General features: G+C 62.0%; 1 protein-coding gene and 1 non-coding gene across 8 annotated transcripts; both read right to left on the bottom strand.

The window, feature by feature from the left end:
* Nucleotides 1–1,443: 1,443 nt before the first annotated feature.
* AP1B1 (adaptor related protein complex 1 subunit beta 1) lies at nucleotides 1,444–20,553 on the bottom strand. Of its 7 annotated transcripts, XM_059827878.1 has the most exons (22): nucleotides 20,465–20,553; nucleotides 19,309–19,414; nucleotides 17,340–17,475; nucleotides 16,282–16,527; nucleotides 15,248–15,438; nucleotides 14,499–14,720; nucleotides 13,011–13,131; nucleotides 12,697–12,792; nucleotides 11,465–11,580; nucleotides 10,514–10,679; nucleotides 9,512–9,610; nucleotides 8,861–9,120; nucleotides 8,218–8,419; nucleotides 7,323–7,343; nucleotides 6,714–6,860; nucleotides 6,052–6,197; nucleotides 5,360–5,489; nucleotides 4,708–4,792; nucleotides 4,128–4,214; nucleotides 3,212–3,366; nucleotides 2,569–2,577; nucleotides 1,444–1,856 (listed from the first exon to the last, which is right to left on the bottom strand). In XM_059827878.1, the coding sequence occupies exons 1-22, from the start codon at nucleotides 20,499–20,501 to the stop codon at nucleotides 1,782–1,784; spliced, it is 2,853 nt and encodes a 950-aa protein (XP_059683861.1). In that variant the 5' UTR covers nucleotides 20,502–20,553; the 3' UTR covers nucleotides 1,444–1,781. The 7 variants fall into 7 exon arrangements, with proteins under 7 accessions (XP_059683861.1, XP_059683858.1, XP_059683859.1 ...); XM_059827875.1 differs by lacking the exon at nucleotides 2,569–2,577; XM_059827876.1 differs by lacking the exons at nucleotides 2,569–2,577; nucleotides 7,323–7,343 and adding an exon at nucleotides 6,961–6,996.
* Nucleotides 5,828–5,932, bottom strand: LOC132318929 (small nucleolar RNA SNORD125). Its single transcript, XR_009484411.1, has one exon. It is a non-coding gene; the product is annotated as a small nucleolar RNA SNORD125 (small nucleolar RNA).
* Nucleotides 20,554–24,091: the final 3,538 nt, after the last annotated feature.

Here is a 24,091-nt window from a genome sequence, read left to right as displayed (position 1 = left end):
GCGGGTTGTGGGTCGCCGTGGGGTCTAAACCTGCCGGCGGTGGCCATCCCGCTGCGATTTTGGGTTTCCAAAGTGGGGTGTGCGCTGCGGTCCCCGGCTGCCTGCCCTGGGAGCAGTGCCGGTGCCTGGCCGGGGTGCCGGTGCCTGGTGGGATGCCCCAGAGCAGGGGCTCGGTGCTCATCCCCGCTCGGCCCCGGGGCCAGGGCTGTCACCCCCCAGGGCCCAGCTGCACCTCCTGGGGACACTGCCCTTGTCCCCAACCCCAGGAGGGGCTCAGGGGTGGGAGGGGGCCCTGCACTCCCCTGGCACCAGGCACTATGCACCGGTATGGGGCCACCTTAGGCCTTGATGGAGCCGTTAGAGGCTCCGGCACCAGCCCGGAGCGGAGCGCAGGAGCGAGAGCTGCTGCTCAGCCTCCCCCGTGTCCATCCTGTCCCCGGCCCCGTGTCCCCCCTGTCCCCGGCCCCGTGTCCCCCGGCCGCACGCCCGGCACCGGGCAAGTTGCTGCTTCAGGCCTTGCCGAGCCAGAGACCACGGCCACCAGCGCTGGAGAAGGCTCAATTCCTCCCTGCGAGCGCAGGGCGCTGCCGAAGGGAAGCTCCCGGCATCCTGCTTCCCGAGGGATCTCCGGGCCACGGCCCGGGCACTGAACTTGGGGTACCCCCCCCCACCGCCGCCGCAGCTCCATGGGCAGATGGCACCTTGAGTCAACAGTGGCTTAAAAGAAGTGAACGTACACTAAATTTATATTTTATATATTAGATATTTCCTGCACCGAACGCTTCTAGGTAGGGGTGACCCATGGCTTTATTTCGGGGGGAAGAGGGGGAAAACGAGCAGTGTCACCGCAGGGGAAGGCGGCACATCCTCTCCGGCACCCACGGGCACCGGGGAGGAGGAGAGGGAACCGTGGGGCTGGGGAGGGGGGCAGCTGCCCCAGCTCGGGGGGCAGAGGGAGTTGCTGCTCAGAGCCCTCCCAGCCCCACTGTGGGGGCTGGATGGGGCTGGAAAAGCCCTTTTTTTTTTTTTTTTACTGCACGTGCAAGTACAGACTCAAATTTGAGATCCTCGCGCCCTTCCGCGACCTTTGGAAACAGCTCCCAGAGCGGGAAGACCTTCTCCAAAGGGATGGGGCTCACCCCCGGCTCTCCTGAACCAGGGGACCAAACCGGGGACAGGCGGGAGGTGCCGCAGGGGAAGGAAGAAGCCAGGGAGGGCTCCAGGGGGGAGCTGGGGCAAGAGCCCCCCAACCCCACAGCACTTTGGGTGCCGACCGGCACCAAACAGGCTCAGAAGGAGAGCGGGGTGCTGTTCCCAGGGACGCAGAGCGCTGAACACCACTCTGGGGAGAGGCGAGACCCAGCGCCAGTGGGGAGGGGGAGCGCTGCAGGGTGGGGGGCACAGGGCAGAGAAGGAAAGCAGCCCCCCATGCGTGGTGGCTTGATAAAAAAAAAAAAAAGCAGTCAGGGGGAGCGGGAGGGTGAAACAGGGCTCTTGACGGGGCAACATCAGCAAGGAGGAGACTGCATTACTCACACACAGGTTTCTAGAGGGATGCAGGGAGGGGCCGGGACACCCCTGCCCTCCTGCGCCCGCCACAGCCCCGCGGGAGCTGGGAGCACGGCTCCGGCTCCGTTTTCAGGGCCCTGGGGTGGGAGGGAGATGCCCAGGAGCTGGTTCCTCGGCAGGAAGGAGAGAAGACATGCACACAGGTCCTGCCCCGCTTCCTCAGGCGGGAGAGGGAGGAGAGGAGGAAGAGGAGGATGGGCTGCAGCAGCACCTTAGTTCTTCAGGATGGTTTCGTAGGCTTGGTAGACGTACTGGGACACCTCCGGCGCTCGGCATTTCAGGGAGAGCTGCGGGGAGAGAGGAGGAGAGGGGATCATGGCACGTTGCCCCATAGCGATGAGCCACCAGCCCCAAAGCCCTGCATGCTGCAGCATCCCCCCCGTGGGGCCCGGGGTAACCCCAGCTTCTTATTTTAGCTGGATAAACGAAGCTGTTAGAAGGCACCGAGGCCCCTAAACACCCTCCCCGGGCTGCTGGTGCTCCCCCCGGCCGGTTGAGGAGCGGCCGTCCCCATGCAGCGCAGGCAGGGCGGGCAGGCAGAGGTGCACACAAGGGTTTGATTCGCTGCCCGTAGCTCGAGGGTGAACATTTCCCCCCTCAAGGGAACGTTCCTAGTTCCTCTCCCAGGCGGTACGAGCCCCCTTCAGTTTTTTGCTCCAAGATTCAATATTAAAATAACTCAGGGATCAATTAGCATCTCAGCCCGCGGGCGAGCGGGGAGAGCTCAGCGCCAGGGTGCCGAGCGGGGAAGCCTCCGGGATAAGGATTTGCAGCTATCCTCATCCCAAGTGAACCCAGGAGGGTGGTGGGAAGACCCCGACCCTCCGAAACGTTCGCCTCCAATGAAGCTCCGCTCTCGGCGTCACCCCCGTGCCAGAGAGGGAGAGGCAAAAGGCACCAAGAGACAACGCAGGGCTGGCAGGTAAAAACATCAGGGGAGAAATAATCAGGCAGCAGGCAGAGACAGCCCAAAGCCGGGGTAAAAACCAGTCTGCTAACCTCCAAATCCTGCAAGAGCGGGCAGGCCGGCGAGGGCAGGCAGGCAGCAGGTACGGAGATAGAGAGAGAGGTGAGTCAAGGCGCCACAGCTCGTCCCAACCCAAAGGAAAGAGGCTGCGAGGAAGGTGGGGAAGGGGCCGGGGCGGGGAAAGCGGGACATTGGGAGGGCTCACGCCTGACACGAGGACAGACCGCTGCTCCAAGGCTGGTTTGCAGCTGCAGTGGGGCTGCCCAGCACCCCGGCAGAGCCCGGAATGCCCCAGGAAGGGGATGGGGTTGGGGTTTTTTATTTTAACGGAGACGTGTCGGTGGGCCGCGGCCTCTCTCCTTCCTTTTGCTGCCACCACGGTGTCCCCCCCGCGCTGGGAGGGCGGCTCAGCAGAGGCCGAGCGTTGCTGCAGAGCGCAGCGGGCCAGCGCAGACCGTGTCTCGCCCTCCCCACGCGAGAGGGACGCCGGGACCGGCACGGGGACGGAGCTGGCACTGACAGCAGCCGTGGGGGTCCCGCCACCGCAGCCGTGCCGCGGGACCACCCAGCCAGACCCACGCTCCGGGCAGAGAGCAGGGAAGGCAGGCAGGGCAGCGGCCTCGCCTCGGAGCCGCCGCGGGGCTGTTTCGGAAGCGGGCAGGGGAAGGGGCGTACCGTGAAGCTGGGATTGCTGGGCTGGATCCTGAGCTCTGCCAGCACCCAGATGCCGTTGGTGAGCTTCAGGGACTGGTAGAGCATGTCTTGGCCCTCCACGTTCCTCTTGGCGATGGTGAAGATGTTGCTGCCTTGGAGCTTGCTGCTAACGGCATCTGCGCGGGAGGAGAGAGCTGCTGCAGGGGCCGCTTGGGGCAGGGCACCAGGCTGAACGCCAGCTCCCTTCAGACCTGCTTCTGCCCCATCTCCTCCCCTCCGCGATGCAGCGCATCCAAAACCTGCCATTCCCACGCAGGGAGGAGAAGGGCTTTATTCAACTGGACTCCCGGGTGCTCCCCAGGGAGGACAGGCAACAGCCCAGAGCTCGATTCACAAGCAGAGCCGCTCCGCTTCGCTCCACAAAGCTCGGCTCAGCGCTGCCAGCGGGACTGAAAGGACTCGGCTGTCCCCACCCGGGGTTCCCACGTCCCGCTTGGCACCAGAGCTCCTGGAGAATGGGCTGGGGGAGCGAGGAGGCGCCGGGGAGCCTGGGCCCGGCTCCTGCCCACGGCTGCCTGCTCTGCCCGCGACCACGGGAGCACTGCCCTGCCCGGGACAGGCTGCTGTGAGGCTGAGCAGCGTCGGCGCTGCGCGATCCCATTCAGCTTTTCTGCACCGAGACGGAGCCCGGGGTGGACACAGCAACTGTCCCCGGCAGCAGGGACAGCCCCAGCGGGCAGAGCGTCTCTGAGGCTGCCGAGTTTCTACAACTAGTCAACGGCAAGCAAAGCAGCAGCTCCTTCCTGCAGATATGGGGTAGGCACAGGGGAAAAGAGCTCTCGTCTCCCCACAGCCTGGGCTGGGATAACTGGGATGAGCCGGTCAGCAGCAGCCAGCGGGGAGCTGAACCAGGTCCTTCCGAAGGGTTTGGACCCACCTGCATTGAGAGAACATTCTTTGATCTGGAACTGGGCCTCGTTCTCATTGGGAATGTCCTTCCAAGTGGCCAGGAACATCTGCCGCTCTGCAGCGAGGAACGAAACCAACACAGTGAAGCCACAGGACCGGCCGTCCCCTCCACCTCCCAAAGGCGGCACAACACGAGGGCCACGCTGCCACGTCGCTGGCGGCTGAAGGGATCCCTCCCTGCCACCCCGCCGCCCCCTCCAGCAGCTACCCAAGACCAGCCTCACGCAGCCGCAGGAAAGCTACCCGCTTTGCTGGCTCAGGGAAGAGGCTGCTGAGTGCCGGAGACGGTAAAATAAGGAACAAGTGAAGCGAGAGCTCTCCCTGGCAGTCAGGAGTTAGACGGCGGCTCAGGCCATCTCCAGTAGCCACACTGTGGTCACGCTGGACCGGCAGTGTCCCCATCCGCAATTGCCAGGGGCACCTGGTTCCCCACTGCCCCCTGCTCCATCCCCAGGGCTGGGAATGTGGCTGGGAGGATTCCAGGGGTCGGGATGGCACCTACAGAAGCGCACCTTGCAGGAGTCACAGCCACCCGCGCCCCAACTCACCCATCTTCCCGTCCTCCACGAAGAGGATGTGCAGCGGGTACAGGGTGCTGAAGTAGAAGACGTCGATGTTGTTTTTCACCGCGACCTGGGACGGAAGGACACGGGGACGTCAACACCTCCTCCGACCCACGGCAGGCAAGCGATTCCCAAAGCGAGCATCCCATCCCACCGTACACCACCCATCCCTCTCGCGCTTGGTGTCATCCGGCGAACGTCACAGGCAAGAGACTGGCAGCTGCCAGAAGGGAGCCGGAGAGACCAGCAGCCGTGCCCCGCACGCCAGCACGCTCCCAGGCGTGCCACTGTCCCCAGCGTACAGGGGGACACCATGGCACCCCCTCAGCCCGCTCTCCCCGCTCCCTCCCGGGAACTCCCGCTCCACCGTCTCCCCCCGCACTGGGACACTGCGAGCAGATGCTCAGCCGAGACTCGGCTCTGCCGCTGTCAGCGCAGATCTTCCTCCGCGCAGGAAGCGGTCTGCGCGGAGCTGGATGTCAAATCGGAGTCCGACTGAGCTCCGACAGCAGAGAGACGATGAGCTGAGTGTTCCTTCTCGCCTGGTTCCTGCCGTCACGTCTCCCCGCGGCAGCGCACGCACCCCGGGGCACCCCCTGCCCCCCCCCAGGAGGGGAGACCCCCCCGTGTTTCCCACCTGGAGGTTGTTCAGGGGGTCCATCTTCATGACAGAGCCGACGGTGTTCAGCGGAAGGGAGATCTCCACGGACTGGTTGGGGGCGAGGGGCGCGTGGACTTGGAGAGGAGCTGCCGGGGCCAGGCCGAAGCTGGGGGGACACCCGAGGAGGGCGGGGGGTCAGGGCAAGGGGCAGCAGATGATGGCAGAAGGCATTGCCCGTCTGCTCGGGGTCAACCTCAGGACCCCCCCGCCTTCCTCCGCCTGGACCCCAGGAGCACCCCACCTCGTCTCGCTGCCCCTGCGCAGCCCAGGACCGGGGCAGGAGCAGGAAGCCCCAAAGTTTTCCCCCTTCCTCCCGCACAGACTCACACCCATGTGTAGCATTCCTGCCCCGTTCCCTCAGGACTATCCCTTGTTGCGTCCCGCTGAGGGAAAAGAAGGATCGCTTCCCCAGGAGGACAAATGACAGAACGGCGGTCAGAGCCCAGAGGAACGGCCTCTTCAGTCAACTTCTTAGAGGCTTTGGTTTGATGATCATCACCACCACAGCCATCAGAGAGAGAAGGGTCATCACGTGAGGCTGTTCCCAGCCCTCCCAGCCTTGCGGCCCCTTCCTCCCACCCTTTTTCCGCCGGCAACCGCTCCAGAGCCGAGCTCGGAGGTGTCACGCAACACCTTCACCGGCTGCCGCAGACCAGGAGGGACCTCACCTGTTGCGGTTGAACTGGATGGCGAAGTCAGACATGACCTGCAGAGCTTTGTTCGTTAGCACGAGGTCCATGGAGATGGAGCCCAGCTGCCGGCTGAAGGTACCGGAGATCTCCAGCCCCTTGGCTTTCATGGCAGGGAGCCAGACCTGCGGTAAGGAGACGAGAAAACCCTTTGGGGTTTTACCCAAAGCAAACCCTTCAGCGCTCTCCAGCCTGGCAAGAGCCACGCAGGGCGTCTGTAAAACCAGGAGCGTTTCACGGTTACCCACACGCAGTGGGCACAGGTACGGTCGCCCTCACCCCAGCCAGGGCTGGGCGACGCTGCTGCCGAGTCCTCCCAACCTCCCCACACACACCGGGAACACCAAACCTCACCCCAAGATCAGAGACGGAGCCTGACAGATCCCGGCTCTCCGCTCTGCTTGGAGCTCCGTGCCGCCCGGGGGAACACGCAGAACGCCTCTGCCCCGCGTCCCGGCGCCCGGGCAAGCTCTAACGTCCTCTCCGTCTGCAGACCACCCCCCTCCGCTTGCTACCGTGCCAGGAAAAGGGCGTTCATCTTCCATCTCCCCCCTGGGAGGCCCTGCAGCGTGGAGCGGGCACGGGGAGGGGGCTCTGCCCCCCTTAACGCCACAGCCCTGAGCTTCGGCTGTCCCACTCACCGTTTTGGGTGCCACGTAGGATCCCGACAGGGTCCCCACCCCACCGGTGAGGTCAAAGAGGTCTCCCAGGCCGCTGCCGAGGGGTGCCCCCAGGTTCGCGGGCATCGCGGTGCTGGGTGCTGGTGCGAAGCTGCCGCCGCCGCCCATCTGCGGGGGACAAGGGAGCGGGTTACGGGGGGCACCGTGGGGTGGGGGACAGGAGGAGGAGGGTGCAGAGGGAGAGAGAGGGGTTCAGGCACGAGGGCACACTCACGGCAGGGCTGCCTCCCACATCGCTTCGCAGCTGCAAGAGACAAGAAAGGCGCATCAGCGGGGGCCAGCGCACCGAGGGCACAGGGATCCCGCAAAACGGCCCGTCAAGGGCACTCTAAAAGCGTCGGTGCGGGCTAGCGAGGGCCCAGAGTCGGCGGGGATGCTCCAGCGGTCCCAGAGCTGGCGTGCCAGGAGCTGGGGGGGGTGGGGCTGGCTGGCCCCAGAGGGAAGCGAGGTGTCAGTGGGGCACCGAAGCGGAGGGCTCGGGCTGCACGGGGGGAGCAGGGGCAGCCGGGGTGGGTGTGGGTGCTGGGGCTACGCGTGGTCGAGAGGGTTAAGAAAAGGGCTTATCCATACCCCTTCCGACTCGTCCCCCATCTCCAAGCAGAAGCAGGCAAGGCGGAGAGAAGAGCCAGCCACATGCAGAGAGAAGCCAGGATAGAAGAGACAAAAACAGAGAGACAAGAGAAGGCGGGGAGGGAAGAGAAGTTAGTCCTGCCGCAGTGCCAACCCGTCCATCTGTCCGTCCGCGGCTGCCTCAGAGCCCAGGGATAGAGCGTGACCGGGGTCTCTCGGCCCCGCGCTCAGCGCCGGCCCGTTACCGACCCCAGCAAGCCCCCAAAGAGCCAGGGCGGCACTTGGGGGACTACAGAGCAGGAAAAAACCTCCAAACTCTTTTCCTTCCGGATCATCGCCAGCACCCGCAGGGCCGGCAGTCCCAACCAGGCAGAGGTTTCCACCCCTCCTCACCCTGCGGCCAAATCGCTGCTTGGTTTGCATTCCCAGGAGGACGAGCTGTCACCTCCAGGTCTCTCGGTGCCGGAGGCACCCGTTAAAGCACCCCGCAGGCTGGGAGCCGGCACGTCTCGGCACAGCCCCGCAGCAGCTTAGGGTACATCCCCTTTCCGCGCAGCTGTGGGGTTTCAGAGGGGGACCCAGCAGAGCAGTCACCCCGGCAGCACAGCACGGACAGCGGGAGCATCTGCGCGGACCTCGTGTACCGAGAGAAAAGGCACTGGGGAGCACTAACCCCCGGCCCCGCTCCAGCCATCTGATGAGGACAAGATAAATTAGGGCGCAGTGCCCCTCCATCCTCAGGAAGATGTGGAAGAGAAGGACTAGCCCAGATGTCTCCGGGCAGAGAAGCCCATCCCACCCCCAGGAGCTCCGGACAGGAACTGGCACCAAACCCAGCACGATGCCACCAGGGCAGCCGGGCGCTGGGGACAGAACCGGCGGGGCTGCGACGTACCAGGCTGTCCAAACCGCCTCCGAGGAGGTCCACAGCGCCCATCTGCACGGAGGAGGTGGCGACGGGAGGTCCGCTCACCGGGGGCCCCAGGTCCAGGTTCAGCAGGTCACCCAGCAGGTCACCCTGAGTGGGGATGACGGCTGGCTGCTCCGCCGCCTGCACCCCCGAGGGGGCTGTGTCAGGGCTCTCGGCACTCTCGCTCCTAGAGGGAATGGCAAGGGAAAGGTGTGAGATGCTGAGGAGCTCCGGCTGAGCCGACAGGTCCCGCTGGAGACACGAGTTCGCCCAGCCGGGCCTCGCAGCGAGCCATCGGAGACACCCCGTCCCAGCACGGCTCCCAGCGCTCCAACACACTCTCATCAAGATCACCTTCCACTGAGCTCTGAGATCACTCCTTCAGCCTTGTAAGGACAGCATTGAATCCATACAGCCCCGCTCCTACGGGGGAGCCTCCCCTTGGGAAGGGGGGCCCTCAGCCCAGCTCCCGGCACAGCGGACACAGCCAGCTCTGCACGGTGCTGCGTGTGGCTGGGGCAGCCCCACGGCCACTTGGCTCCGCATCCAACCCACCCATCGCACGGATCCAGTCCTGGAAGTCCCCGCGTGCGGTGGAGAGTCCCCCTGGGGAAGCAGAGATACTCACGAGCCCGTTCGCGGAGGCAAGCTCTTGTGCACGACCCCTCTGCTCCCCTCCACGAAGGCGCTGGGAGGTTTGTGGTAGACAGAGGCCAGCGTCCCGATGTAGCAGATGAGCTCATCCAGGAGCGTCGGCTCAATCAGATCCGTCTCTTCGGAGATGAGGGGCTTCTCCGCCAGCACCACCTCCTTGGCGGCCACGGGATCGGTGGAGAGCAGGCGCCAGTAGATGTAGCCGCGGTCCCGCAGGTCGGGGTTGTCGGAGTCCTTCGGGAAGCACGGGGGTTAGTGCGGAAGCCGTCAGGCTGGGGAAGCTGCAGCTACTACAGAGCAACTCGGAGCATCTTGGCCCCATCTAAGTCTTGCTGTAGTATTAAGAGGGATCACGGGGATAAAAGTTAAAGCTATTTATGTCACACCTCTGCTGTACAGAGGCTACACCACTTTGCTGCACCAGCCTTAGCAGAGAAACAGCACACGATGCCTCCTGCGCTACGGGAGAGAATCTCCTCGCTCTCCAGGACTTTAACTATCAGCTTTTCCAGAATTAAGCTCCAGGAATCTGCCTCCTGCCACGTTCCCAAGCCATTCCCACTGCCTTGAGGGGGATGGCGAAGGGCGCAGGAAGCTCTCCCCTGGCGCAGGAGCCGTTACCCACCTGCGTGGCCAGGCTCAGCACCTGCTGCACCAGCTCCTGCGTCTCGGTGGGTTTCTTCAGAAACAGCTTCACGATGGCCGTCAGCAGCTGCAGCTGAACCTGCAGACGGACAAACAGGGTTAGGGAGAGGCAGACAGATCGCTTGCACCGTTTTTGGGGAAGAACACATGAATTTTCCCCCCCGTACGTGCCGCTGGGACGTAACGCCAACCTGCCTTTCAGGGGACCAAACGCATGCTGACTGCCGAAGCGGCGGTGACGAGCGTCAGGGCATTCGGCGTGGCTCCCAGCCAGGCCGGCAGCCCCTTGCAAGCCGATTACCGCACCCTCAGCCCGTCAGAGCCACAGGTTGATGCAGAGGTTACTGGGCAAGATCTTGGGACCGGGTTACACAGTCCCACAAGGGGGAAGGGCAGAGCATCCTCCGACTTTTATCAGGATAAGCAGCAGCAGTTCACCGACAGTCCCTTTAGAGCCGAGGCAGGATTGCTGGCTTTGCTATTTGACGTTTCTAGACTTTCCCTTGTTCACCGTGACTTAGTTTCACAGTGTTTCGCACAGTGGCGTTGTAGGAAGTTTCTATAGACGGAAACTCCCCCAAAATTCCACAAGCAAAAGCACTGGCCTCGGCTGCCCCGGCAGAAGCGGCAGGCACGTTTCCCTCTGCTCATTTCAGCTGTCTGACTCTGTTTTCCAGCTCCGAAGGGCTGATCCTGTCCCGGCACAGAGGAAGGACCAGGGGACCACTTGGTCCCTCCCAGCTATTACGGAGGGAATGTGCTGGGACACCCCCACGGTGGCATCTCATGGGCCACGTTCTACACCCAAAGCCACGGTGGGACACAGCTGCCGTGAGCGCCTGCGAGAAAAACACCTTCGCAACCCCGCTAAAGCAAATCGCTCCGTTACGCTATAATTAGCCCAAGCTTTGTCGCAGTGTCACCCCTCAACCAGCCAGACCCCCCCCCATCGCATGGGGGGCTGCCCCCCATCCCACGGCACCTGGGTGCTCTCATCGTGGAAGCCCTCCAGGAAGCTCTCCAGCAGCTCATCGGCGTTGTCAATCCGCTCAGCATATTCTCCCACGATCCAGATCATGGCAGCCCGGGCCTCGGGCTCGTCCAGGGAGTCAAGGTTCTCGCAGAGGGTGGCAATCACGCTCTCGTACCTTCCCGAGGAGACGACACGCGTTCACCGAAAGCAAGAAACCCGAGTCCCCGCCCCGCTCTAACCCCAAACCACGTCCCATCGCCCTCAGCAGAACCAGGACGTCACCGAGGGCACTGGCAAGAGCCGCTGCCACCTGCCTGGGGCTGTCCCCTCTCCCCCGGCGCTGTGGCACAGCATGACACTGCCCACGCCAATCCCTCTCCAGCCCCAGAGCGTGTTCCCCTGCTCACCAGCCCTGCTGCTGAATTAACCTCTCAGCCCTGCTCATCTGCTCTCCCTCCTCTCTGCAGCAGCCCTGAGTCTCTGGCTATCCGTGCAGATCTCCTGTTCATTACTAATTCACTTCGTTAGTATTTATTACCACTTTCAGTACATGACTTCGTGATCACGCAGTTGCCTATTCATCCTGGCTCAGCTGGAACGCTCCCCTCTCCTCCTGCTGCCCTTGCTCCAGCGTCGGGAGCGCCGAATTAAGAGCCAGAGATGGTTTACGCTGACACGAGGGACCTCAAAGTCTCTGGCAGCGCCTCTCCATTGGGGTGTCCGGATCTGGGACTGCCACTGTGGGGCTGGGGATGTCCCCAGGGCTGGGGACAGCTTTTCTGCCTCCAGTTTAACTCACTGACCGGTGATCACATCCCACCCGGAGGGAGCTGCAGCCCATCCCTCACCCACGCCTGGGTCTCCGCAGTGCCGCCCCAAGCACGGAGGGGCGGAAAGAGCCCACCTTGGGCAGGGAACGTACACCCGCGGCCCCGAGGCTCGTGAGCAGCCGCCACGCACTTGTTGGGGTACTTGCGGAAGATGTCCTTGATGACGACAATGGCCTCCTGCACCACGTAGTTGACTTTGGTCTGGATGAGGTCGAGCAGGGTGCTGACACAGCGCTCGGCCGATTGCTGTCGGAGGGACTCTGTCAGTCAGCAGCGATGCTCTCGCATCCCCGTCCAAAGCCTCCGCTGCCCTTCCCACACCTCCTCCGTGCTCCTTATCCCCTCCGTACCACCCCCAAAGCCAGCCCAGAGGAGAATGGGGGATGCACAAGTCTGGTCTCCCCTTCCTGCATCTTTAATCCAGGTCTGGCTCCTCCTCACCCCCCCTGCACGCTCCCAAAGCCTCCTCTCTCCCCACACCGCTTGCTCCCTGCTCCCACGGGATGCGTTTCAGGCCGTGGGGCGCAGAAGCACAGCGGCGAGCCCAGACCTCGGCTTGCCGGCGCAGCAGCATCTTGCACCTTGCCTTAGTTTGGAACTGCACAGCCACGCGGCTCAGCGTTAACAGTGAAAACCAGCCAACGTCGTGGCAACAAATCCCCCCGGGAGAGGCTGGCTTCACTGCGGAGGGGAGGGGAGGGATCGCTCTAACGGCAGAGCTGGGCCAGCTCAGCTCCTGGTGGGAGGCAAAGCCTGAGCCAGCTCCAGCGCGTCTCCTCCTGCCTCTCACCAGCGCCCGGCTCGCTGGTGTCGAGCTGTTTGTCTCACGCGATTGAGGACGCTCCGCAGTAAACCCGCTGCAGTTATCAGCTGGCTCAAAGCGACACGACCTTGTCTGTGAGCCCGCCTGTACCCGAGCCACGCAGAGCCACAGCACGGTTTTTAATAATCCCCCTTCTTCAAATTACCCCCGAGGAGAAGCAAAGCCTCCCAGCCCCTCGGTGAGGGATTAGCTCCCCGCCAGCCCCCTCCGCGCTCCCCGAACACGCCGCTATCATCCACCGCATTAACACATCGGGCACGGCTGCAGGAAGCTGGGTCTGCAGCGGAGCACGGGGCAGGCAGGGATCCTAAACCAGCTCCAGCAGCAAACGGTAAGGGGATGAACTACCCTCCTCCCACCCCATACGTGCCCCGGGGAACAACTGCAGCTCATCCCCAGGCCCAGGAAGGTTCTTGCTTATTGGCACAGCACAAAGTCCTGGGGTGAGACGACCTCCAGCTCATCCAACACGCGCTGGAAAGCGATGCCTTGCCCAACCACTGCTGCCGTCAGGACCCAAAGCGACCCACAGCCCTCACCTCCACCTTGATGGCACAGCGGCCGATGGCTCGAACCGCCTTCCTTACGAAGTCCACGTCCACCTCCGTGGCGTACTCCTTCAGCTCTGCCAGCACCTGCCGGAGGGGACAAGACAGTGAGAGCCCAACTGCAAGAAAAGCCACCAGAGAAGCGGGGCAGTGACCCAGCAGAAGCTGACTGGGTGGTACAGCTGCTCCCGTCAGCACCCTGCAACCCCGGGTCTAGGATTTCCCGGGCGAATCCCTTCCCCGTGGGGCTGGAGCCTCCTGTCCGCCCGCCTCGGTGCCCACGGCACAGCCAGGCAGACTCTGACCTGAGCAATGTTGGCCTGGGAAGCCAGGCGGATCATGATGTCCAGCTTCTCCAGTTTGACGTAGATGGGGTCGTTGTACTTCACAAAGAACACCTTCATCTCGTGCTTCAGGATCTCGGGCCTGAAGGACAACGACAGGCAGCGACTGAGACACACACTCCTTCATTTTGACCACACAGAGAGACGCCAAAGATCTTCCAGAAACCACAGTTTTCTCCAGAGCCTTCTGGACACCCAGTACTGCTCTTGGATGACTTCTCTAGCGGCAGAAGCAACATCCGAGCTTTGCTTCCACCGCCAAGCTCTGACCCAGGCAGCAACCCGCAAGCAAAGCAGTGCAGAAAGGGAGTTGTCCTCCCGCAGAAAGCTGCACGCCAGTCAGGAGACAGGAATTCATTCGCCTGACCCTGCAGCCAGCTAATGCCCCGAGGCCGTGCACATCCACCACTCCATCATCCAGCTACAAGCATGAATCATGGCTCCTCCGGCGAGGCTGGAGCTGGGATGGCGAAGGCTTGAGGAGACCGAGGACATAAGCGGGGGAAACCCGGAGCGGGAGAGCTAGCAGCGCTGTGCCAGGAGGACGAGGCTCCTTGGCCGCGAGCGCAGGGCTCTGGGGGCCCGTCCGATGCCAAGGAATCCAAGAGACCGCGATTATCCCTCCGGGACTCTGTCCCTCGGCTCCGCTTTGCTGGCGCGCAGGGGACAGAGCGCAACCTTGCCGCAAACAAAGACCAGACGCAAGGCAAGAGGGGACGTTTGCCTTGCCAAGGTTGGAAGGGACATGTTGCGGGAGGCAGGGATGCAAACGCAGAGCCCAGGGCTAGGCTGGACCTTTCTCGCCAGACCATCCTCTCTCTGAGCTGGGGAAGGGACAGGCCAGGTCCAGCTCCAAGGAGCCAACTGCCTTCCGCATTCCTGCTCCCAGGGACGCTAATTGCTTTCCACTTCTCCCAGAAGTTGCTGCTATTTTTAATAGACAACCACGGCGTTACGACAAATCATCTGACTGCGGCTGTCGCTGCGGAGCACAGCTCTCCAGCTGGTCGCTTCTGCTCGGGGCACGTGTGGGGCCTCGGACACCTCCTGCCCACCAACGATTTTAGATCAAAGGGACAAAAGGACTCTCAGCACTTATTCAAAGAGGACGACTACGTAGAAACAAGCCGATGTCACAAAAATTCCTCACTAGATGTTTAGTGACTAAACCAAAGTCTTGGCTTTTTGCCTTTCCATCCTTTGCTCCCCCAAACAAACAATAAATTAAAAGAAACCCCTCCCGGAGATCCCAGCTTAGCTCCCTGCCCATTGCCTCTCCTGATTCTCTGCACCCAGCCCTTGGATTTTAACTAATAGAGAAGAAAAAAACCCCCTACGAAGCCCCGACAACGCCGCAGTCAGAGGGTTTGAAGCACTGGGAAGCAGCGCCCGTAGAGAAGAGGGAAAGCCAGAGCCAGGCTGTCCCTGCTGCCGCACCGGCGCACCCACCTCTTCTGCACGATGAGGTTGATGTTGCGGAGAGCAACATACTGCAGCTCGGGCTCTGCGGAAAGCAGGGTGACGAGCGGCGGGGCCAGCTTCTTTAGCAGCGTGCCGTAATAATCCAGGTCCTTCGACAGCATCTCCATGAACTTCATCAGCACCTTCACCGCCGAGAGCACCACCGCCGAGTTGGCGTGGGACAGCCGGGGCGTCACCCGCTCGCAAATGCTGGAGGTGTCGGGGGTGAGGGGGAAGGAGAAGGGAAGGAAAACGATCACAGCCCGTTTCCCTGCTTAAACACTGCTGCCGGTGCCGATGAAGAAGAAAAAGGCGCTGGCGGAGGCTGCAGTGAGGCAGCTGAGCAGCACTTAAGACCTTCCCAAGAGATGCGGAACCGGCTCTTGAATGCCGCGATGGGGGTTATTTCCCGGCCTTTACAAAACCCTTTCCAAGCTCCCCAGTGCCTGTCCTCCCCCACTGCGCAGCGAGGCCACGTTCTGCGGCAGCTCGAGCAGCACAATCCCTGTGCCAGCCGGGGGACGGCGCTCGCTCCGGGACCGCGGCAGTCCCCGCTGGCTGTGCCCAAGGCAGGGTAGCCGGCAGGCGCCCGCTGTCCCACCTCCCGCAGCGGGATGCCAAGGGTCGGGAGGATGAGGATATTTGGGGAACGGGCAGCGTACCCCCTCCCCTTTCCAGCCCCATCTGTGGTGGCCCGAAGCCACCGCTGCCCCCGCAGCACCCAGAGCCTCCCTCACCTCTGGGCTTCCCGGTCATCCTTGGGCATGTAGTTTGCCAGGCAGTCCAGGATGAAGATCTGGCCCCACTCGGTGCACTCGTTCAAGGCCGTGAGCAGTTTGTTGATGGACTGGGGGTTGAGGTCCAGGAGATTACTGCTCGGGTGAGACTCCGCGATTTCCGAGAGAGCTGCTACTGCGTTGGCCACTACCTGCCAGAGGGGACAGGGGCACGTGTTAGGTGACGGCAAGCGTTAGGTGACACCAAACGCGGTTCACAGCCTGGGGGAAAGCTGGTGCAAAGCGGATGAGCTGCATCCTCGGTATCAGCACTTCGCATCCCAGCGACATCTGGGCACCAGCTTCTCCTCCCCACCGGCTGATCGGCAGGAGATGAGCAATCACCGCCAGCGTGGTCCCACCACCCACGCCACATCTCCAACAGTTCGCACATGTTCAGCGGGAGTCATCCTTGGCCCCGTGCCTGGCACAGAGGAACCCGCTCTCGCTCCCCTTCTCAGGGCAGCTCGGAGGAGCCCCATCGCTTTCTGCGGCAGCTCCCGGGCTCGCTGCTACGCCTGCAGCAAGATCTGAAGAGCAGCAAAGGCTGGGGGAAGAGAAACACTGGGGAAAGCAGGCTTTACAGTTTCTCCCATCTGGGGAACGGCAGGGAGAGTAATGCCGGCCCAGCTGCGAGGAAACCCTCACCAGAGGCAAAAGCCACCAGCTATGTGGTACCAGAGCCACGCACCAGCTCCCCTCTGCTACCATCCCCTGCTCCGAGCTGGCCAGGGCAGCCCGCTCCACACCGGGAACAGAGTAACAATGCGCTGCCAAGGAATCGGAGAAACCTTCCACCCAGGAGACAGGGTTCCGGGACAAGGAACACAGCCGGCAGCCCTCAGAAAGAGCTGTCCCCAAAAGCCGTCTGTTAAACGCCAAAAAGAGGACGAAGGGGAGCGCGGGAGGAAAGGAGTCAGTGCGTGAAGATGAAGGGAGAGTATTTACTGCCATTCAGCTGAAAAGAGAGGAGGGAAAAGGCAAAAAATAATCACCATGGGGTTGGAGTCGGAGATGAGGTCTTTAAGGGTGTCCAGGAAGCCCTGGTCCTCCACCAGCTGCGCATTGATGTCGTGGAGCTTCGCCACGCAGACGGCCGCCGTCTTGCGCACGTAAGGGTCCTCGTCCTTCAGGCACTTCCGCAGGGGCTCACACAGATACTCCGTTATCTTGTCCACGCGGATGCAGCCCATGGTCCGCACAGCCAGAGCCCGGATCAGAGGGTTTGGGTCCTCGCAGTCCTGTGAGGGGATGAGAGGGGGAGGTGAGATTTCCAGGGCCACCTCTTCTTGAATCAGAGGCGTCGGCGGTGGCTTCGGGACCTCCATTCTCACGTGGGTACCTGAAATCTAGAGGTTTTAACAGGGCTCTCAAGAACAAGTCACCCAGGAGAGAGGTTTGATCTCTTGTTCTGCCATCTGGCACCCACAGAGTTTTCACACCATCAGTTCTCATTCCAAACACACCTCCAGGAATCTGATGTCTTCATCACTTACATCAAGTATCTGGAGTCAGCTGCTACTCTGCGGAACGGCCACCTGACCTGGGAAATGCACCCACCAGCTTTATTGTGGGGTTTCTTTTCTTCCTAAAAAGCCAAAACTCTGTCTAATGCCCACCAAGCCTTTTCACAAAGTGCTTTGGCAATACCTTGGCTCCTAAAAAACATGCTCTTCAGATCCCAAGTCCAACTGGAAGCTCACGAGGGCTTTCTCAGCTGCAGAGACTTCAGCGCATAAGCTCACACGATGGCAGTTCGATCACAGGAGCTGCCCACAACCAAAGCTGCCACTGACAGAGCAGGTGGCACAATACAGCCACCACGAAAATGTTTTTCTTCTGCGTTACTGGACAAATTCGCTCAGTTTTCTGGAGCTGGGGGAGCCCCTACTCCCTAGGAGAGGCTTTGGAAACCTGCCCACACTCCCGCCTTTGGAGCGGGGTGCACAGCAGCTTAGTGCGGCGGCCTCGCGCGAAAGCGGGGATGCACACGGCGGGCTGAACCGCCCCGCTGCAGCACACGGCTCTCAGGCAGGCAGCCCTCTCCTCTCACCTTCACGAAGGTGTTGACTGCCATGATGGCCATGTCCGGCTGGCTCTTGGCGTAGTTCATCAGGTAGAGGTAGACCAGCTTCTTCAGCTCCAGGTTGTCTGTCTGCATGCAGTTCACCACGTCCGGGAAGAGAGCGCTGAAACACAAAGCGCCTCTGTGAGGGCAGGATACGGCCCCAGCGCTGAGCCGGTGGGAGGAGACGCCGCTGCCTGCGGGACCCCACACTCCCCCGGGCGCGTGGCCATCCCCTTCCCATTGCTCAACCCGCTCCCGAAGCCGGAAGACCCCAGGCTCTCCCATCACTGGAGCCCGCCCTGCAGCAGATGCGGCTGCATCACCCATCCCCGGGGGTTTTTCTTTACGGTTCCGTATCAACAGCAGCTCAAAACAGCCCCTAACGGACCGAAATTGAGCCCTCCCGCAGGGCTCTGCTGCATCCCAGCTCCAGCGCATGTCCGCTGCCCTGGGAGAAGACGCAACACCACCCAGCCGTCACGGGACGTAACGGGAGGGAGCCGTTCCCTCCTCGCCTTCCGCACGATCCCTCCCGCACAGTCCTACCAAAACCGTCCTCTGCTTTCGCAGACGTTAAACCTGTTCCTGCTGCGAACTCCTGAGCGCTCACCCCACACCCTACGCTAAGAAACATCAACGTTAGAGAAGTAAACGCCCAGGACTGGGCGTTAGGAACAGCCCCGCTCCCCGAGGCGAGCCCTGCCGCAGAACGATGCTCTGCTAGGACGGAGCGGAGCTGCCAAGCTGCCTGCATGGAGCTGGGGGCTTCCCCTTCCCAAACCTGATCCTGGTGAGTACTCAACGCCCGAAAGCTGCGGGATGCCACAGATACTGTTTCACCACAGACGACAGACAGCCCAGTTAGACCATTAAAGGTACAGACAGCCCAGTTAGACCATTAAACCACCTTAGGAGAGGCAATCAAGATCAGAAGGCCGACGCAGGAGTTATCCCGTGCTGACAGATGTCCCTTGGCTCCCAGAAGCTTCTCCGCCACTGCAAACGCAGTCATGGCTTACAGGATCCAGCCCAGACCCCCCAAGCCCGTGGGACAGGCGCTTTGCCAGTTCTCTCGCGGAGCTCCGGCCGCCGGCAGAGCCGGCACCCGCCTCAGCTGCTCTCCCCCCAGGCTAAACCAGGCTTCCCCGGCACCTCCCGGGGAGGGGTGAGCTTCGGAAACTGCTTTCTTGCAGCCTAAAATACACACACACCCCCCCAAAAAAAAAAAAATATGGGCTGCGGCAGCTGATATTTCCTTTTCAATTGATATAGCTCCTGCCGAGCACTGACCAGCCTCGGGCAAGTCCCCGCCGTGTCCGGCGTCGTCTTCTCCACGGCGGCCCCAAGACGGAGCGTTACCTGCTGCTGCGAGCGCTCTGGGAGCCGGGGAGGCACCCGTTTTCCAAACGCAGAGCCCAGAGTATGTTTTTTCTCCATCTACTCTCAAATGCACCGTGAAAAGCAAAGGGTTGACGTTGCGTGTAATGCCAAGGGCGTGCGGGGAGGGGTCCGTGCGGGGAGGAGGGGCCGGAGGGGCCACGCGCTGCCCGGGCAGACAGATAAAGAAGAGGGAAAAGCAGTCGCCCGACCTTTTGGACTGGAGCGGCTGCAAAAGGCTTATCGACACCGAGGCAGAGAGAGCAACCCTCTGCCACGAAGGCTCAGAGGAGGTTTCTGCTTGTTTTTTAGGAACGCTTGAAGGAAGTGGCAATAATCCCAACTAATTTATCTGGCGGCCAGACCAATCCTCTTTCAGCCAGATTACTACCAAAGCCAGGCAAGGTCCCGCCTGCCAGACGGCCACGCTCACGCCAACATTCTCCTCCCGTAGCAGGAGGTATAGTGGCAGCCGGGAGCTTGCTCAGTCCTTGCCCGAGACAAAAGCCAGCACAAAAACCCCTCGGAGGGAAAACCAGGAGCCCGTAAGCCGTCCCGGCACAGCAGCGCCACGCACCTGACATCTTTGCCGACAGTCATGGACGCTATCACCTTCTTCACGGCCTCCTTCTTCTTCTCCTTCTTGTCGCTGTTCAGTTCAGCTTTGAGCTCAAATATCTCCCCTGGAGGAAGGGGAAAAGGGGGAGCTCAGGGGTTGGGGATGGGGCACCCACCCCTCTGCTGGGTGCTCCTCCCAGGGGAGGGGGAGCACAGCACCCACCCGCTGCGTGCCGGGGCCCCTTTGCCACCCGGGGTGCCAAGAGCTGGAAAGGGGGATTTATCCTCCCAAATGTCTCGCCGAGGGCCGGGGCTGCTCTGGGGGCTCAGCTCTTATCCGTGGAAACGGAGCCGAGCGTGCCGGTGCGTCCCTGCAGCTTCTCCAGCCCCAGAGGGCTTTAGGGATGGGAGATGCCGCAGGAGCGATGAGCACCCCACGCCCCAAGTGTAGGACTCGGGGTTTATTTGTTGGGTATTTTGGGCTGCAGGGCAGTTATCACAGCGCACAGTGAAGCCCCGGCCCCGTACTCAGCTGTCGGGAGGCACTCCCCTACCCGGGGAGCCCACCGCAGCCCGGACGATGGCAGGCACCCGCAACGGCGAACGCAGAGGGGTTTTGGGAACCGCTCCTCAAGCCCGGGTAAGGGACTGTGGCTCCCAAATCCTGCTCTGCGTCCGGCAGCAATCCTCCAGCACCTTGCTGGGGGTGACCAGCGGCTCCAGACCCAGCCGAAGGGCATCGTCTCCTGCCCTCGCAAAGCCGCGCTGAGCTCTTTATTCACTCCCAGGCAGGCAGACTGAAGAGGAAGATGCCACATTAATTCCTTGGTCTGGAAACTGCTTAAGTTGAACGCCCCGAGCGCTTCTCTCCCAGCCCCGGGGAGCTCTGCGGGGGGCCCTGTCCCGCAGCCGCTCCTGAGCTGCTAAAGCCGATAACGCAGCTGCCAACGGCCTTGTCTGGGTTCAGGGCGCTGGGGACGAGGTGCTCTGACCCCACGGCTGCGTCGGAGCAAGGAGCAGGGTGTCAGCCACAGCATCCTGTGTGGGCTCAGGGCGTTCCCACGGGGGTCAGCTTCCCACGGCAGGGACGGCCCTCTCTGCCCGGCTCATACAGGCGCAAAAAAAGCCTGATTGTTTTGGGAAAAATTGCGTGACCCTCCTGCTCCCTCTCTTACCTTTCTTCGTGGTGGTGAAGTACTTCGAGTCCGTCATGGTGGTCTCCAGTTAGTGGCACGTCCCTGGGAGGAGAGGCAGACCAGAGAGGTTGAAGGTTGCTAGTTTCCTTGCTGAGGTCGCTATGGAGAGCTCCGTGAAGGAAAAAAAACAGGGGACGGAAAGAGCTTGGGATCTCATGGGAAGAGCCACAAGGAGATGAAGCACCCGGAGAAGCCCTCAGCTCCCGCGCTGCCGGAGGAGCCCACTCCCCCGGGGCGGGCGAGCGCCTTGCAGCCACGCTGGCGCACCACGGCTCTGCCGGTGAGTGGGGAATCAGCTGGTTTGCCAACGGCAATGTGGAGGAGGAGGAGGAGGAGGAGGAAAGCAGCCGCTGAAGACGCCAGCGCTCACCCCTGCTCAGGCTCCAGCCCCGACTTCCTTCTCTCACCAGCAGCCACTTTGCTCGCCCCATCCCACACGGAGCCGGGCGGCCCTCGTCCCCGCTGCACGGGCGCAGTTATCTCCCCTGGGCTTGTCTCCTTGGCCGAGAAACACTTTTCTAGGGAAAATTCACCCCCGGCCCTCCCTCACACCTCCCCAGGGAACAGCTCTGGGATGGGAAGCGGAACCGAGCAAAACCCGAGGCTCAGAGCAACGCCGGAGCGAGGGGCACAAGTCTGCCAGCGCCCGGCTACGCATGCCGGCAAGATCAAAAGGAGCCTCTTCCAGAAACCGTCCCTGCGCCGGCAGCGGTGCTTTAAATTCAAAGGGTGCGAGGTTTCCGCCCGGCACTTGGGGCTGTATTATATAATTCAGGCAGTGTAGGGCAGATTTGCGGCTTGGCAGGCTGCGGAAGCCCGATGTGCAGGCAGCAGATCGCCCTTCTTAAAGGTCAGCGGGGATTTGTCTTTTACGGCTGTTTCACCCATCTTTCCTTCAACAGCAAAGAAACCAGAGGATCGTCCTTGAAAGCCCGCAGCGGCCTTGCTGCTTTGGAGGGGCAGGAGCGCAGAAAGCAAAGCCAAGTCAAAAAAAAAAAAAAAAAAGCGCTTGCAAATGGTTTTAAAATGTAAATGAACATCTTGAAAGCCAAATGCAGCAATCCCCTGCGAGCAGGGGAGATGCGGCCAGAGGAACTGTGTCCTCTGTTCCTTTTCCAAGCGGGATAGGGAACCCCAACAGGGATAAAAGGGAAGTCTGGATAAAATCCGGGGGCCGAGCCTGCCGGGCAGAGCACCCGGCCAGAGCCATCTTGGCGGGCAGTAAGAGAGGAAGAGTTTGCATCGGTTCGGGGCTCACTTTGGCTGTCGGCAGCGCGGTCCCGATGCTGTTACAGAGGGAGCGAGTCTGCCACTCTGCTACCCCAGCCTGTGCGCAACCGCTTCCCCGGCAGCCTCGCCTGAGACACAACACTCCTCCTTCGGTTACCTGGGATTTATCCCGAGCCTTTTTTCCCCCCCTCGGTCGACGGCTCTCCAGCGAACAGCGGGAGCTCCCAGGCTGTGCTGCAGCAGCTCTCTGCGCCTGACTGCAGATCCCGTCCTGCAAGAGAAGGAGGAAGGAGGATTTACTGCAGTCCCTCCGATTTCAGCGACCTGGCTCGCGGTCAGCCCTGCTCTGCAGAACTGCCTGGAAAGCAAACTTGAAGCCTACCGGGGAATTTCTGCAGCCGGCTCGGAGACATGAATCACGCCTGCTGCTTTCCCGCAGCTTCCCAGAGCCGCCGGCTACCGCAGCCTGTGTTTTAGCCATCCAAAACCCCACCAATTTCCCAGACGGAGATGGCCACCCGTCTCCCCGGGCCCTTTGAGCCCTGCAGTGCCTCCAAAAAACAAACTGCCGCCGCCGCCTCCTCCTCCAGCCTGAGCTCAAGAATTAAGGCGCACCCCTCGCTCCCCACACCAACACCTCAACCTCTGCAGCGGCAGGACCAGACTTGAAGCAACCGAGCGCCTCGAGCAGGGTGACGAGAGGCTGAGCGAGGCTCCGAACACCCGCCGAAGCTGGGTGCTCAGCGCCCTGCACCGTGTGTGTCCCCCCCAGGCTGAGGAAGGGTGAGGAGGCAGGGCTGCCTGCCAGCCCGGGGACGCAACCAGCGCTGGCACAGCCCGGCTTGAAGGTGAATTCCGCCAAGCTCAGCCCTTGGGCAAGGTCCAGCGCTGCTGCCTGGCTCCGGTTTTAAGGTCGGCAAAGGAAACGGTTCAGGGACTGCAGAGCAGCTCTTGCATTACCCCATCTCTTTCTACACGCGGCTTTGTCCAGCTTGAGCTGGGCAAAGGGACGGACGGGGCCCGGTCCCCTCTCCCGAGCTGGAGCCCAGCAGTAAATAAGCCGCATTTCTGGCACAGAGAAGCAGGGAGGGGTGTCAGATCCCGAGCCAGCACCCTCGATCATCTCGTTTGGACGGATCTGATCGTTTAGAGTCATTACAGTGAGCTGCAAATACTCTGCCCTCGCTAAACACCCTCCACCCGGCGAGCAAAAACGGGTGGCGGGAGCTCATCTGCAGGCAGGGAGATGGCAGCAAGCGCTGGCCATGGGGCGCAGAGCCAGGAGCCGAGCGCAGGTGTTTGCTCCCCCGGCTCCAGCAAATTCCCACTGAGCTCCTCTCCAGGCTGGGAAAAACATCCCTGCGCTCACTGATCTCCCAGCGAGGGGCTGCGTGGAGCAGCAGTTGCCGGCGGCAGCAGCGCTCAGAAAAAACAGGATGCAAAGATCTGCAGCAACAAAATGAGGAAGAGAAAAAGCCCCTGACCTTGAGGTGGCTCAGATTTTACCCTATTTTCTTGCCAAACTTAATTTTAAGCCGGTCTTGCAAACTGGATTCAAGGGGTTGAAGGAGTCTGTAAGGATATGACAGCAAAAGGGCGGCTGGGTGTTGGAGGGGAGCACCCGGAGCTCACCCACACCCCGTTCGGGCTCCTCGGGTCCGTTTTGAGGACGAATCTTTGCAGCGGCCCAAACCCGCACCCTCCCTGGGACCCCCGATCCATCGTCCCCGGGCAGGGGGGCTTCCGCGCCCTCCAACCCCTGCCCCGCTGCGGAGCCTCCCGCTCTCAGGCGGTCCCCGCAGCCAAGGGGTGGGGGGAGACCCCCTCTCCGAAGCCCCTACGAGGGGTGAAACCAGAGCACGCGCCACCAGCGATCCCTCCCGCGCCTCCCTCCTGCGCCGGCCAGGCGCAGCGATGGAGGGGGAGATGCAGGGAGCTCAGCACCGCTCAGCCCCCCGTGCCAGCTTCGGGGAGGAAAGCGTTTTACCCCCGATCTTATTCACCCGGGACGACTAAATCCAAGAGCTCCCGAGGACCCAGAGCAATGCTGCTCTCCCGAGAGCCCCGGCGTGACAGCGGCCGTGCCGCTTTGCCTCCCACGCTCCCCCTCCGCCTGCCTCGGGGTGGAAAACGTCGTCCACGTTCACGCAACGCGCAGCAGAAGGGTCCTGCTGGGTGCTGCTACGGAACACCTTCCCTGAAGGCCGCAGCTTTAACGAAGTGACTTTGCTCCTGCGATGCAGCACGAAGGAGCCCGTGGCCCCGCTGGAAGAAGCGCCGCGGTTTGGAGCATCCGATTTTCCTACTGCTCGCGAAGCAGTTTGAGGCTGAGGGAGAAGCCGGCGCTCCGGCAGCCAAGCTCACACGGCTGACGGC

This window comes from Gavia stellata, chromosome 21, assembly GCF_030936135.1.
Source record: "Gavia stellata isolate bGavSte3 chromosome 21, bGavSte3.hap2, whole genome shotgun sequence".
NCBI classification, from domain to species: Eukaryota; Metazoa; Chordata; class Aves; order Gaviiformes; family Gaviidae; genus Gavia; species Gavia stellata.
This window is presented reverse-complemented; position numbering and strand designations above follow the sequence as displayed.